At 40.5% G+C, this 16,492-nt stretch overlaps 1 protein-coding gene across 1 annotated transcript in view; it reads right to left on the bottom strand.

Moving 5' to 3' along the window:
• MACF1 (microtubule actin crosslinking factor 1) overlaps positions 1–16,492 on the bottom strand; it is a 229,559-nt gene that overhangs the window by 129,686 nt on the left and 83,381 nt on the right. The window contains exons 21-31 of the mRNA XM_077753196.1: positions 14,834–14,986; positions 13,107–13,261; positions 12,212–12,338; positions 11,459–11,642; positions 10,865–11,034; positions 6,247–6,425; positions 5,472–5,610; positions 4,758–4,951; positions 3,523–3,685; positions 2,571–2,654; positions 539–658 (exon numbers count right to left, since the gene is read on the bottom strand). Coding sequence (XP_077609322.1) covers positions 539–658; positions 2,571–2,654; positions 3,523–3,685; positions 4,758–4,951; positions 5,472–5,610; positions 6,247–6,425; positions 10,865–11,034; positions 11,459–11,642; positions 12,212–12,338; positions 13,107–13,261; positions 14,834–14,986 — 1,668 coding nt within the window. The remainder of the gene's footprint in view (positions 1–538; positions 659–2,570; positions 2,655–3,522; positions 3,686–4,757; positions 4,952–5,471; positions 5,611–6,246; positions 6,426–10,864; positions 11,035–11,458; positions 11,643–12,211; positions 12,339–13,106; positions 13,262–14,833; positions 14,987–16,492) is intronic.

Genomic DNA, 16,492 nt, shown 5'->3' with positions numbered 1-16,492 from the left:
AGGAACACATTTCACCACATTTACACATACTCATGCACCGTAACTCAAGTAACAGAACCATAGTATTTCATTGCTGGAAGGCACTTTGATGATCATTTAAATAGTGATCAGCAAACTTTTTCCTTAAAGGGCCAGATGGAAACTATCAGGCCATGCGATCTGTCATAGCTGCTCAACTCTGCCACTGTAAGGGAGAGCAGCTGGAGACAATCATAAATGAAAGGGTGTGACAATGCTATGATAAACCGTCGTGGATGGACACTTGAAAGCTGGAGGTCATAGAATTTTCACGTGTCATGAAGTATTATTCTTCTCTGGATTTTTTTTAAATTTTAGCCATTTCTCATGGGCCATGGAAAAATAGGCATGCACCTCAATTTAGCCTGTGGGTCATAGTTTGCTGAAATCCTCTTCATCTCAATACACTGGGAAACTGAAGCCCAGAGACAGGAAGTGAGTTTCCCTGATTACTCAGTGGGTGAGCAACAGAGAGATCCTAAACCGATGCTCTTCCCATGTCGCTGTGCTATGCTGACACCGCCTCGGCAATCCTCAGAGTGCCGTCCTCGTCCAGGACCCCTTCCTGTCGCGTACGGATGGGTGCGAGAGCCTCTTCCTTCTCTCCTGCCTTTACTCTCTTCTTAATTCCTTTTCTGTCCTGCCATCAGAATAGCCTTTCTAAAGCACAACGATGACCACTTCATTCCTCTGTTTGAAAGCTGTTAATGATCTAGAGCAGAGCTTCTCAAATAGCAACATGCACATAAACCATCTTGGGGATCTTGAAACTGAGATCCTGATTTGGCAGGTTAAAGATTCTGCATTTCTGACAAGCTCCCCGATGATACAGATGCTCCTGATTCCAACACCCCATTTTGAGGAACAAGAATAGAAAGTAAAGCCAAGAGAACGAATAAGGTCTTTCATAGGCTGGCTTCAACCTTCCCATCTCATTTTCCACAGTCACTGCTTCTTATGTACCATACACCCTCTAGCTATGTCAGAATATTTGCTATTTCCTCATATAATCATTTTATCTCCATTCCTCTGTGCCTTTGCTTATGCAATTCCCTTTGACTGGAATGCCTTTTTGGTTGTCTACTTAGAAAACTCTAGGCAGAAAAAAAACACGGAATGAGTTCTTTAAGCAGCTTATAGCAGCAGTAATAAAAATATTACTGTTTTATTACTACTACTACTACTACTACAATAGTACAATAGTAGTAATAAAATAGTAATAACAATAAAAGTAGGTGCTACCATTTACTGAGTGTATCTTAAGTTTGAGGCAATGTCCTATGTATACATTATCCCATGTAATCTTTATAAATCATTCAGTGAGATAATGACTCCATTTTGTAGATATAGCAACAGATACCCAGAAAGGCTAAGTACTTGCATAAAGTTCTAAGACTGGAAAATGGTGATACTAGGATTTAAATTCAATCTTTGTGACAAGTTTTCATTGATTAACTAAAGAAATGGATTCATTCAGAGTATTTGTTGAGCAACTACTATGTACCTATCATTGTTTAGAGTGCTATATACATAGTGGAGAACAAGTTAGAAAAAACCTTGCTCCCTTGGAACTTACATTCTAGTGGGAAAGAACATAATAAACAAATAAATATATAATAATCTGAGGTCATTTTTATTTCAATATGTCATTAGAGAAATAGGGAGGGGGGACCAGATCATGCATGGTCTCATAAACCATAGACGGCTTTAAATTTTTACTATGAGTATGATAGGAAGTCACTGGACAGTTCTGAGCAGGTGAGTGACATGATCCAATCTACTATACTTCAGCTACTGTAAGGTGCACATCTCCCCCACATTTCAGTATCTCTAAAATTAGAATATGTCTTATAATCAATGGTATTTGCATAATTGGCAGAGTTTCTTCTTTTTTGGCAGTGTATAAAATAATGGTGTGGCTTATAATTGAAAATGTCTGAGATTCAGTGACATGCAGCATGTTCTAAAAAGTTGAGTCTGGCTACTATGTGGGAAAATAGCCTGTGGGGCAGGAGTAAAAGCAAGAGATCAGCACAGAGGATTAGAATAGTCTAAGGAAGATTACTCACTCAGATGTGAAACAGGGAAATGGGGGCTGGTGGGTGGGTAACAAGAGATAGATCAAGGACATATGGGAAGATGGAGTCAAGCTGTTCACAGACTGAACATAAAATTTAAGGCAAAGAGAAGATTTAAGGATGACGCATGGGTTTTTTGCTTTAGCAAGTGGGAAAATGGGACACTCCTGAAATAGGCAAGACAGTGAGAAGTATATCTGAGAGGAAATCCAAAACATTGTGTTTCTGACAGGCACAGGTAAAAAACCCTAAGGATCATCTAAAGGGTGACTCCTGAATCAGAGCTGATGTCCGGTACTACTCTGAGCACCCTCAACTGTAGCACCATGAAACATACACACGTATATTAACTGGAGGATGGGGCCAGGCCCTCGCGGAAGCACTTACTTGTCCAAAAGCAAAACCGACAGTGACAAAGGAGATCTTCCTATGCTAGAGATCATTTATGTTCCTTTGGGGATATGGTAGAGTTACCTTTACAAGAGTGGAGTATTGCTGGGAAAATTTTTGACACTGGTCCAGCTTTGTCTGATTCTTCTCAATTTCCGCAAACAGATCCTGGAAACCGAAGCATCGCAACAACATTACTAGTGTCCCTATTGTCATCAAAACAGTTGAGCATTTATTACCTTCTAAGGCAGTTTTCAAATCTTAGCAACATCAAAATCACCTGTGAGGCAATCACTAGCTTGCCAGGCGCCCCCTCCAGCGTTTCTGATTTGGTAGGTCTGGGAAGGTCTGAGAACTTGCATTTCTAACATGCTCTCAGCAATGCAGATGCTACTAGTCTGGACTCCAAACTTTGAAAACCACTGTTCTCCATATTTTACATGTATCCCTTCATTTAAACCCAACAACAATACCTTATGAGTGAGATAGGTTAAATAAATAAGGAACTAATCTATTTTATTGATGAGGACGTAGACTGCTGAGAAGTAATTTGGTCAAGGTCTCATAGTGAGTGAGCCAGGACTGGAATCCAAGCAATCTAACACCAGACTTCATACTCTAAACTGTGATGTTAAGCAAAATAAAATACTACTAAGTAAAAACCACTTTGAATAATTTTTGTCCAGTTACATCCTTCCTGGTTTTCCATGCCCCATCTTCTAATCCTAGTAAAATCAAATGCAGTATCAAGAAACAAAATGAGGCAAGATAATTTTAATCTGTCCATCTATGGCTTTAATATATAGTCTCTGAAAGTCAGGTTTTGAAGGGATATTACAAGTCTGTCTGGCCTAAATGCAAAACCAGTATCATCTTGAGATCATCTTGTCTGAACTCTTTTCAGAAGAGGAGGCTCAGAATATCTTGCTATTTGGGGGAAGCTGACTTGCTAGTTCATCATATCCTTCCACGATGAACTAACTCCTCCCCACCCCCTGCACACATACAACTTTCACCATGCTACTGCTACACCCACCGTCTGCTGGCTGAGCTGCTCCGATAGCACTCTGCTATCCTCTGCCTGGCCTGGCTTCATCATCTCCTGTTGGGCAGTGGTTTTCTCAATCCATTTGATGAGAGTTCCATGGCAGGCTCTGTAATCTCCCAGAACTTCCTGAATACTTTCTAGTTCAGATTGGCTGGAGGAGCACAGGGAAAGAAACTGCCATTAGACACCTCGGTACAAACACAATAAAGTAAATGGGGCAATTCCCTCCTCAGCCCATTCCTCCAGTTGGGCTTGATCACAGAGGATATGTCTTTATTTTGTGGAAACAGTAGTACAATGCCAACTGAGACCTATGCATGTAACCAGTACCCTGTGGGGTAAAAGTTAAGTACAAACCAGTTGTGTGTGCTAGCCCTGGACACAGTCTTGGAGCCTGGCATCCCATGATGATCCTTGTCAATTTTTTTTTACTATGGCTGTCAAGATCACCAGGGTTGCCAATAAGACAGTGCAGGCTGTACATGTCTGTCTCCTGATGACAGAGTGCCCAGTTATGATTTAGGAATCACTGTAATTTCTTGGGGAAAGATGGGTAAAAATTGTAATTTTCCGTTAATTTCAGGAACAGTTTTCTTATATCACTTTTGTTAGTCCAATTAGACTTGGGATAGTAAATCAATTACACAGACTCAATCCAAACTTAGGAGTTATTATAACTCCTCTCTCTCTCTTTGCCTATCTAGCCTAGCCTCAGTAAGGTAATTTTCTGTCTTTCCTCTTCAAATTTGATATCAGCAGCAGGACTTCAAGTAACAGAAATAAAAAAAACACTGAATTGGCAAATGAAAGTGGAAGCAAGAAATTCTCCAAAGCCCCACGATGAAAACCGCTCATAGCTGGATTCAAAACTAATAAAACAAGAACCAGAACTCAAGATGTAGCCTTGAGAAAAGATCACCAGGTCACCTTTCCAATGTATATTCTAAGACACCACTGTCATCATGGCTTAACTGGATAGGATGAAAATCGGATAGGAGAAGCATTACTAACGGGACCATCACTGCTCATCCAAAAGCAGCCTCAGGTCTGCTTTGGGGTTGGTGGCCCCAGTTTTCTGTCATTTATCTTGTCCAGAATTCATACTGTTTTTTAATTTGTACTCTTCTCTACCACTTCTTGCCTTTAAATAAGAATGTACAGATTTCTGTTTAACACCTAGGCCCTGAATCCTAATAGGAGAAAAGGGTGGGGCCACCACTCACCGGGTCTCAAGCTGGACAATGACCCGGTGCCAACGCTCCCGCAGCTGGGAGCCTTTTTCCTGACAGCGCTCCAAATCCAGGCTTCGCTCTGGGGTCAGACGACTCAGCTGCTCTGCCACTGCCTTGGCCTTGGTAATTTCCTCATCCAGGACTGTAAACACTGAATTCTTGTCCTTCATGTCACTAAGCCAGTGCTATAAAAGGACAAGTACAGCAACAGGTAAATATATTCCATGCTAAAAAGGACTCAGACTAAGGTAGAAAACAAGAACATAGTCCATAGCTGGCTCTGCATTGTATCTGGGATTCACAAGCCAAACCCTAAAATGTTTGTGCTAGAAGTGCCTCCACAGTCCTCAGGCACACTGGGAGGCCAAGGGCAGGCAGTACACTACAGAGGGATGTGCAAAGAACTAGTGTTTGAAACCTGGCTATCTAATTTAGAAGTGTATCCACTGACTGTATCCAATTTAGCTGTGATTTTACTGGGGAGAAAATAAACAGAAAGGCAGTCATTTATTTCCCCTTTCCAGCTCGACATATTTCTCAGTCTCAATTTCTTTGGATTCACATTAAAATATATTAAATATGATATCCTGCCCAGTTTAAATGCAAATTTAAATCAGTGCCATGCCATCCAAAATTGCATTTCTCTGCTAACCCAAAGCAATGGACACGTTAAGTCAAGCTTCTATGAAACTCAGAGCAACCAACCCGTAATGTAGATCGATGAGACTCCAGAGCAGAGAGATCTGCTGGTACTGCTTCTTCTTGACTCAGCTTAATTTCATAACCTTTGACCAAGAGTTCAGCGTCCTGGATGCTACGCACTATAACATCGATGGTCTTTAGCCTGTGAGGGTAAAGTCGCCTTCGTTAACACACACGTTAAGGACTGGGCCACAGACTTGGAGCGCCACAGACTTGGTTCACAAGATGTCTTACTAGAATCGGTTTTACCATTCCTAGATGATGACAGGGTTTTATAAAAACAAAAAAGCATGGTATATGGGTTGCCAATTTCAGCCAATTCAAAATAAAGTTCTAAGTGACACTGGGACACACGTATATGTGGTGGACTCACGGGAGAAACGACTTGAGGCCAGAAACCCAGTCAACACTTTAATAAGGAGTCTAAGATCTGTGACTCCTCAAGATCATGGGTGGGTAGAGGGAATATCTTAAAAGACTGTATTCAGTTTAACTGAACATTTTTATTTTCATTCTGTAGTATCCCTTCTTTTTTTCAGAGCTAGCTAATCAAAGAGAAATACTCCTAACACTGCAAATCCCTCTCCCCGTCTGTATCATTGACATTGTTCATTGTACCCCAAGGAACCCACTCCAGTTACTTGGAATGAAAGCCAAGGTCTCTCTTCATGGGTATATGGTCTTTAAGATCTGCAACCTCTCTGAAACACTCTAGGCATTCCCCTTCTCATCCCAATGAAACCACTGCCCTTTGGATCCAAACCTGCAGCTCACTCACTTATTCAGATAAACTGTGGAGAGACCATACACATGGTCCATTTTCTCCACCAGCAGATTGAGTTCTGAGCGCAGAGTTGGGACACTCGAACCAGATGGAGACTGATGCAGAAAGCTGTTGCATTTCGTGGAAATGGCATCCAAGTCTGACCTCAGTTGCTGTAAGTCCTCTTGCGTACGCTGTCAGGAATAAGACACACAACAAAGATGGAGGCAGAATTGAACAAAGAAGTAATAGCAAAATGCTGCAAACAACCTAAATGCTTATCTGTAGGAAAGTAGTTGAATAAACTATGAAATAGCACTGAAGAGGGAGGATGGGAAGAACACACACAAGTATTTCCTGAACACAGTATTTGGACTATGGACAAATGTTCAGGCTAAAGATAAAAGGAACCATAAATAAACACTGAACTCCAGTTAGTAGGTTTGTGGGTTTTTTGTAGTAGCATTGACTCAGCAGTTCTAAAACTACTCATCTCTACGTGCTGCTAGAACTGAGCAATAAGTAAATTTACTGTAGGTAACATAAACTAGGTTTCTCGGTCTTAGGGAAGGAAGTTACAAATATGGAAAGAAGAAAGGCGGGGCGCCTGGGTGGCTTAGTCGGTTAAGCGTCCGACTTTCGCTTAGGTCATGATCTCGCGGTTCGTGGGTTCGAGCCCCGTGTCGGGCTCTGTGCTGACTGCCAGCTCAGAGCCTGGAGCCTGTTTCAGTCTGTGACTCCCTCTCTCTCTGACCCTCCCCTGCTCACGCTGTCTCTCTCTCTCCTAGAAATAAATAAAACATTTAAAAAAAAAAAAAAAGAAGAAGAAAGGCTAGAATGAGCCCTGTGGTATTGGTATATTTGGAACAAAATGGAGACAGATGTATATGAATTCATAGTTATGGCTGTGTGTGTGCGTGTAGGTGTGAGGGAGAAATTGATAGATATACTGGTCTACCTTTGTGATACATTTATATGAATATAATCATACATACATCTATAGACATAATATGTATATACATATAAGTATGCGTGTGTGTGACACTGGGGTGTACCTATATGTGTGTGTGCATTATAGGTTTTTAAGTATGTGTTTTTCTAGTTCTATTTGCTTAGCAGGCCTAGACACAATGACACCCCAATAATAAGAGCATGCTTAGTATACAGATCTTGGTTTCTAAATAGTATTCTCTACCTCTCCAAGGAGGACTCCTCGGAGAAATGGCTGATTCCAGAGTTGGGGATGGCAAAGGCAAGATGAACCTGGAATATCTTATCTTATTTTGTTAAGAAATAAGAAAGCACAATGGGGCGCCTGGGTGGCTTAGTCGGTTAAGCGTCCGACTTTCGCTTAGGTCATGATCTCGCGGTTTGTGGGTTCGAGCCCCGCGTCGGGCTCTGTGCTGACTGCCAGCTCAGAGCCTGGAGCCTGTTTCAGTCTGTGACTCCCTCTCTCTCTGACCCTCCCCTGCTCACGCTGTCTCTCTCTCTCTCCTAGAAATAAATAAAAAAACATTAAAAAAAAAAAAATAAGAAAGCACTCAAAGAATAGTGGAACACATTAAAATGATATAGATACCAGCCTGAAGGGGCTCTCAATAGCTAAATTTGAGAAATTCTGAACATCAAAATAAAGACAGTAACAACTTATAAACCATTAACATAAGAATCCATAAGTCCATACTGACATAAAGAAGGATGAAAGGGGACACCTGGGTGGCTTAGTCAGTTAAGTGTCCAACTCCTGGCTTTGGCTCAGGTCATGATCCCATGGTTAGTGAGATGGATCCCCACATTAGGCTCTGCACTGACAGCACAGAGCCTACTTGGGATTCTCTTTCTCCCTCTCTTTCTGCTCCTTTCCCACTTGCTCTCGCTCTCAAAATAAATAAATAAATAAATAAATAAATAACTTTTTAAAAAGGAAGGAAAAAAGGAGGGCATAGAATAGAAATTTTAAAATCTAAAAGGAATAATAGAATTAGATAATCACCTTTTGGCAACAGTCATACTAATAATTAATTCAGTCAAGAATCAACATTAGATGCTAAAAAACTAGGTGATTAAAGTATGACATAAAACAAGATATTTTACATGGTCTCCAAGTATCTCCCCACAATATGGTTAGTAATTACAAAGGGGTAAAGAGCAACAAACAGTACGAGTTATCACCAGTAATGGGACAAATCAACATCACATGCCTCCTGATATCATGCTGAGAACACACGATCATTTCTGTGGTATTTCTGCCCCAAAATGTGTAAGATATATCTAGTCATGAAGAAACCTCAGATAAACAGAAATAAAGGAATATTCTACAAAATAAATGACCTGCACTCTTCAAAATGTTAGGGTTGGGGAGGCTGGGTTGCTCAATCAGCTAAGCATCTGACTTTGGCTCAGGTCATGATCTCACACTCCGTGAGTTCAAGCCCCACATGGGGATCTCTGCTGTCAGCACAGGGTCTGCTCTGGATCCTCTGTCTCCTCTCTCTCTGCCCCTCCCCCGCTTGCACATGCATACAGGCATACTCTCTCTTTCTCAAAAAAAAACATTAAAAAAAATGTTAGGGTTATGAAAGATGATGAAAAGTTGAGAAATTATTTCAGTTTAAGGAACTTTGAAGAGATATAGGAACTAAATGAAATGTGTGATAGGTACTGGATTGAGCCCTGTACTAAAAATTTGGGGAGAGTTAGTACCCAAAAAAGGCATTATGAAGTCAACTGATGAAATTTTAATAAAATCTTAGATAATGGCATTATATCAATGTTCATTTCCTAATTTTAATCATTGTCCAGTGGTTATATAGGAGACTCCCCTTGATTTTTGGAAATGCGCACTGAAGTATTAAGGGGTAAAAAAAGCATCATATACAGAATTTACTCTAAAAAGAAGAAAAAAATTTTTTTTAATTTTTAATGTTTATTTTTGAGAGAGAGAGAGAGAGACCGTGCAAGCAGGGGAGCGGTAAAGAGTGGGGGAGACACAGAATCTAAGCAGGCTCCAGGCTCTGAACTGTCAGCACAGAGTTCAACACGAGGCTTAAACTCACAAACTATGAGATCATGACCTGAACTGAAGTCAGATGCTCAACTGACTGAGCCACCCAGGGCCCCCCAAAAAATTATGATGTATACATATGTAGAAAAAATTACAAAGCAAATACAGAAAAATGTCAACATTTGGGGAATCCAGGTGAAGGCTATAGGAAAAAAACTTTTTTTCTATATACTGAAACTACTTCAAAATAAAAAGTTAATGAAAAAAAAAGGAAGGTCCTCTAGAAGAGCTGAATATTAACATTTCATAGAATGTTCTATTTCGCTGGGACAAACAGATTTCATGTGACTACAGAAATCTTGTAAGTTTCAATATGAAAATTACAGGTTTATATGATATGCTTTGTTCAGGCATATTAGATCCCTCTTCGCCACTGAAAATTACACTGCCCACTCATCCACTTCTTTACACTTTGGAATAACTGAGAAGGTTAAGAAAAATCATTCCTAATTTAGCCAGTCCTTTCCATTCCTTCAGGCTCCCAGGTCAAATCTAATATTTTTTTTTTTTTAAATATTTTAAATGTTTATTTCATTTTGAGACAGAGTACGAGTAGGCAAGGGGCAGAGAGAGAAGGAGACACAGAATCTGAAGCAAGCTCCAGGCTCTGAGCTGTGATCACAGAGCCTAATGCAGGGCTCCAACCCATGAACAGTGAGATCATGACCTGAGTTGAAGTCTGATGCTTAACCGACTGAGCCACCCCACTAATATTCTTTAAAGAGCTCTATCATCCCAAGTAGAAATGGTCTAATAATACTCTAAATTCCTATAGCAATATTTGCTTTGAAATCTGTGAATATCCTAGGTACTATCTTAAAATATCTCTTATACTGAAGTTTCTAATTGTGACTTCAACCTTTTATTCTTCTTTAAACTACATTATAAGCCCAAAGCAAGGACTTTGGGTTACTCCCTTTACACACCTATGAGCACATAACAAAGCAGTTAATATTTGCTGCTTTTACTTCAGAAACAAACACTGCCCTACATTTTGATGGCATTTTACATTTTTAGAAAACTCATTATATATACTAGATCACTTCCAAAGTTTTGGAAAACTGTGGAATTAAGTGATATAGTTTGGATTCTATTATCATATCCATTTTATAAGAAAGGAAACAAAGAATGAGAGTTAACTTGCTGAAAGTCAAGTGTGCATCAGAGCCTAGAAAAGAATCTGAGTCTTTCCTTAGTATTTTTTGCATCATATGGCTGATGGAACTACGTCATAGAAAGTACCACATGCACATAAGGGATAGAGCAGATAGTAGCATCTCTACCAAGCAGTCTTAAAATATGTAGCCCAAATGCAGTGCTTAGAAAAATCTGCCAGTCAGTTTGCCTCCCCAAGTGCGTAGAAAACTAATCAACATTCAGCAACACACTGGGAGCTGAAATCAGGCTTTGCCATAGGTAAAAGGCATTTACATGCTGCAGGGAAGGACTCTCGAGTAGGAATGCCAGGAGTCTATTGTCTTATTTCTTAGGCTCCATATTGTCTTGACACCCAATTCACTCTGAAAAGCATGTGCACTGCAGCTGGCAGCCACCTTGCTTGAGGCTTACCTCTTGCTCCGCGATCCTTAATGCATTGTCCTGCCGGGCATCTTTGTCAGTCCTAGAACTGGCTGGAGACTGAATTCGCTTGACCAGCCGCTGTTCACACTCCTCCAGGCGTAGTCGGATATTCTTCAGCTCTGAAATGTACGTCTTGGCCACAGTTTCTTCTTTGTCCTCTGTGAATGCACAAGTACAGAATACCATTAAGCACCACAAGAGAAATCAACAAATCTGAAAACAAGAGATTCACCCTTAGATGGAGAGCAGCAGACCTGATATTCCTAAATGAAAGCAAGGCCTTATATGGGGGGAACCTTCTGCCTGATCCCAAACTCCCTGCATTATATACTCATCTTTAAGAATCGAAACATGTTATTTCCACAAGAAAATGTGACAGGCTGATAAGCAATGACTGAAATACAGCCTCTTCTTCCATGATCTGATTTTGAATAATTCATCTCTGTTAAGTTTTTCCCTGTCTCAAGTTTTTAGCAACTCAAATGGTAAAAAGGTGGTGCTTTCTAGTCTATATGAAGGGTCCAGCAGCACTCTTCAGGGCTCTCATTCCACCATTCCTCTCCCTCTTTCCAAGGCACACACCATTCTCTATGGACTTCATCAGGTGCTGAAAGTGGGTTTTACAAGCCTCCACCTCCTCTTCCAAGCGCAAACGATCAGCCACAGAAAAGAGTAGAGAGTCACGGCTATCCTGCAGAAAGTCTTCATAGTGGGCCTGGAGGTTCTTCATAACCTGGTGGCACTCCCCTGGAGCTGAGGATCGAAGCTACAGAGAGAGAGAGAGAGAGAGAGAGAAATGGAAATAAAAGAAATTTCAATAGAATGGGAACATAATACAGTCTCCTTTTCTCCTTTTTACTGATGTTTAACATATAGACAAATCAGTTGCACACACCGTAACTGTAAATATGGTTTGTTTTTTTTTTACAAAAAGAACTTATCCATGTTATCAGCATTCAGATCAAGAAACAATAATACTAGCACCCTAGAAGCACCCACTATGCCCTACTGTACACAACCCTGACTAATGGTTAATTCACCATTATTCCTATAATACAGGAATACATCTATTCAAGAGCTGCTCATCCCGCATAGTGAGAAGAAGACTTTGGTTGGCCAAGAAAACTGAGGATCTTGTTTGTTTTCATCAGGAATTTCCTTAACCATTCAGGCTGCTGTTTTTCTTTCCTAGGCCCCCCTAATTCTGAAACACTATCCCTGACTCCACTTTACTTCCCTTGGGTGGGTAGGAGTCTTATAGCAACGAAAAAAAGTTCCTTCTGAAAAAAGCTTGCCAACAGGATGTAAGCCTGAGGAAAGGCTTTTCACAATTACCTTTTCCAGGTTCCAGGTCTTTACAAGGTCAAGGTCCTTCCGCAGATAGTTCCAGGAGATAAGGCTTTTAGTGTTAACATGTAGCTGATGCCAAAGGGCCATCACTTTCTGATAAGACTGTTCGACCCTAGAAACAACAGAGAACCTGGCTGCGGCTTTTCTGAAACCTGAGCTCCACATCAGAGACCTTTCAGGGGGAAGATGTGACTGCCTTAGCAGAACTGGGTTTACATGCTGAGCAGAGAAAGGCAAGTAATCAAATACTAACAACACAGCAATGTTTAGAACAAAATTAATTGAGATACTCAAACAATTTGGATTTACTATGGTATTATGATGTCAGCATGTTTAGCAGTCTTATAAATGTTACTTTTATATATCATAATCAAAGGAAGTCAGAGATAGGATACACCCGTGAAGATAAGTAACAGAGAAAATTAGAGATCAAATAACCCCATTTGGAATTGTTGAAAAACAACAATCCCTATCAATGCTTTAAAAGTACATTGCTGTGGTCTATATAGTCACAGAACTGCTAAAATGTTTAAAAGTTAATAACAACTTAAAAAGTCATCTGGCATATTAAAAGAAGAAGAAGAAGACGATGACGACGACAACGACGACTGCAGTGTGAAGGACTGGAAAGATTTTTTTCGAAAACATCCTGTGCCTGATTCATTCTCAACTTCTGGAAGACTTACAAACGGATTTACTGAAAACCTCCTATGTAGCTGCAAGTGCAAGACTTACTATCTTAATAGGAGGTCTTTCCCAAAAGAAACTTTAAAACTTGGCTGCTCTGTTTAAGACTGCAAATGCAGATGCATCCCTCCATCAATTCACTCCAGCCAAGCAGCACAGGTGGCAGTACACAGTGGCAGCTAAGCAAAGTTACCTGCTGGCCATCTCAATGGCATCCTTATTGGGTGAGGGGATGAGGAAACAGACTGATGGGACCATCGCCTCATTCCCTGTGGGGCTGATCACTTTCCACTTGGTCCTCTGCGAATTATCTTCCAACACACATTCATCATTCTTGCAAATAGTGATCTGAAGAGACAAACCCACAAGTTACTGCTAATGGATAAACCAACAACCCATTATGATGTGGTGCCTGATCCCAAAGCTATGAAATGCTTAAGAAAAAAAATCATTTTGGGGCGCCTGGGTGGCTCAGTCGGTTGAGCGTCTGACTTCGGTTCAGGTCACGATCTCACAGTTCGTGGGCTCAAACCCTGCGTCGGGCTCTGTGCTGACAGCCAGCTCAGACCCTGGAGCCTGTTTCAGATTCTGTGTCTCCCTCTCTCTCTGACCCTCCCCTGTTCATGCTGTCTCTCTCTCTCTTTCTCTCTCAGAAATAAATAAAACATAAAAGATTAAAAAAAATCATTTTGGAGATCTGCCATCACTTAGTGAGGGTTCCTGATTTTGATGAAAAGATAACCTTATATATAAATATACACAACACAGGAAAGGTTGTGACATCAAAGAAATCAAGGAAGCGTGTCTGTTAATGTTTATTACAGGTCAAGTAACTCAGTATATGGAAGTTCTAAGGGGACTGTCTTAACACCTCCAAAAGCAATCTCTCTGCATCTACAACCATTAGGGTAAAGGTTAAAGGGACATGAATAATCTCAGCTCTGCTTTTGTGATACTTTCTCATCCTCCCTCTTGTTCCCACTCAAATCCCTGAAAAGATTTAAGTATTTTGGAATCATCAATTCTCTTTCTTGGGAGACAAGGAACCAACATCATCATCCCTGTTTTATAGACAGAAATACTGAGACACAGAAAAGTGCCAGAGAAGTTCATTCTTATGCATTACAAATATTTACTGAGTCTATTATGTGCCTAGAATGTTGCTGGGCCACTGGACATCAGCATGGTAAGATGGTAAACTAACAAACATGGTTGATAGTCCACATATTCTGGTGGGGGTAAAGAGTTATAATACTGTAAGACAAATGCAATTTACCAGGGAATGCATGGAAGGGACATGACCCAGTCTTGCCTAGAAAGATAAAGAAGGATTATTCAGGACCTTGAAGCCATATTAAGGAATTTAGGCCATCTAAACAGAACTGTGGATTATTGTAGGATGGAAGTATGGGAATAATTTTTTTTCTTTGAAGATCATGCTGGTAGAAGAATAGAGAATGCATTGAATGGGGAGGCTACTGCCATTATTCAAGGGAAAGGAATTATGGTCTAACTGAGGGTTGTAGCTGCAAGGGCAGAAAGAAGTACATCTAATCTAAGGGATATTTATTTGCAAGTTGGTATTGATTTGGTTTTCCTACTAGTTGTGAGGATAAGAGAGGAAAAGCCAAAGATATGACTTAGGGACTACAAAGTTGTGGGGGTGAGAGGAAAAGCCAAAGATATGGCTCAGGGACATCACTTAGGAAATCGAGTGGATGATGATACCAATCATGGAGGCTGGGAGCAGGTCAAGATTGTAGAGTTTGGGCTTTTTTTTTTTTTTTCTTAAAGACTGTTTAAGTTCTAATTAAAAAACAAAAAACCTGTATCATTAGGCCTTTCCCTATCATACCCCTAACTGAAGGCTTTGCTTCTCCCTCCCTTCCTTCTGGAGCCAGAGGTACCTTTCCTCCTCACCTCTATTTGTCGATAGTCACAAATAGCCTTCACAGAAATGGTACTCTTTAGCACGTGGTCGGGACTGCGTGGCTTTAGCTGAACGATGGTTTTTGATCTCCCAACAAGACTGGCAACGGAACTCTTGGACTGTATTAGCTGCTCCTTTTCATCCTACAAAGTGAGAAGAAACACAAAAGACATTAACGCTGCTACTCAGGGTGACTGAGTCAACAAAGAAGACTGAGTGCTCCACTCCCTCAGAGAATGTCATTTCTCAGTTAAGTAGGGATCCTTGGTGGAGCCATCTTAGAAACACAAAGATAAAGAAAAAAGGAGAGGATATTTCTTGTCTTCTCCAAGCACTTTTATATTCAAATTGCTCAGCTTTCTCCCTGTGCCCTTTTCAATGAATCATGAAGCCACATGCAAAAATAATGGAAACACAAAAACAAAAAAAAGAACTGCCAGCTGCCAAATACAGCTATACACACTAACAAAGGATTTCCCCAAATAAGGTGCAGAAAGCATGGAAATTTAAAAACAATAATAACAACATTGCTGTCGCTATTATTATTATTTGCTTTCTTACTGGTAGAAGCCAGTTCTTGCCTTCTGCGGAGGAGAAGCTAGTATTGTGCTCTTTAAGGAATTTTTAAATAATTATACCTCCCAAGCTCTACTACTACTATTTCGCTTTCTTAAAAATTGAGTCAAACTTTCTAGAGAAAGATCTTAGCTCTTCCACCAACAATTTATAAACCAGTGCTGTTGGTGAAGACATGACAAATGATTCAGGGTTTACCTTTTAGTGTCTTGCTGTGCCATGTGCACATAAATTTGACTGGTTTGAAAGAAGCATCATGCAAAATTGAAACTCTCAAGTCTCTGCAAACCCAATTATCTTAAAAACTAATGAACTTCTTGTCCACAAAATTGGTAGCAATGTACTGCCAATTGTGTTAGAGAGTAAAGGATAACTTTCATGTATTATCAGGATGTGTCAAGCCCATTTTGAGGTATAAAAAGTCCTTAGAAGAGGACTTTCTTAGGATGGAAGTAGATGTGATGAGAGTAAAGAGTTAATAATGTTAAGAAATGCCATTAAAGAATTAAGAATATGCAAGTAAAGAAAAAGAAATGCTTAAATAAACTACCTGTGCCTGTCCCCGGGAGCATGATTGGAAGAAATACAACTTTAACTTATTAGTTAAGAAAGAGGAATGGAATATATCAGGGAGACAGCCACACTCTTCCATACTTGAGAGCTGGTCTACCCATTTCCGTTTCCTTGCAATAAAGATGTCAATTTCTGTCTAACCCACAGCCAAACATCTCAAGCTCCAGAGACCAAGTGCTCAGCGTGGTAAAAGTTCTGAAAAGAACCAGAAGCCATGACAGATGCTCCCGAACCTGACGGACAAGCTGAGGAAAAGCTGAGGAGCAGACCCAGGTGACTTCATGCCCAGATGACGCCGCCAACCCGATGCCCCTGACCTGGAGAGGAGGGAACAGAGCAGCGACCCTCGAGAAGAGAAGATATGACAACAATTGCAGAGAAGTTACCCTAAGACAGGAAGGTACTCTGTGGAAGGGAGGAGATAATAGCCAAGGATTATTATATTCCTCCTTCATACTTGAAGTACCTCCAAGAGAGACATTCTAGAGACAACATCTAAA

The sequence above is a fragment of the Crocuta crocuta genome, unplaced genomic scaffold (assembly GCF_008692635.1).
Source record: "Crocuta crocuta isolate KB4526 unplaced genomic scaffold, BGI_CrCroc_1.0 scaffold303, whole genome shotgun sequence".
Classification (NCBI taxonomy): domain Eukaryota; kingdom Metazoa; phylum Chordata; class Mammalia; order Carnivora; family Hyaenidae; genus Crocuta; species Crocuta crocuta.
This window is presented reverse-complemented; position numbering and strand designations above follow the sequence as displayed.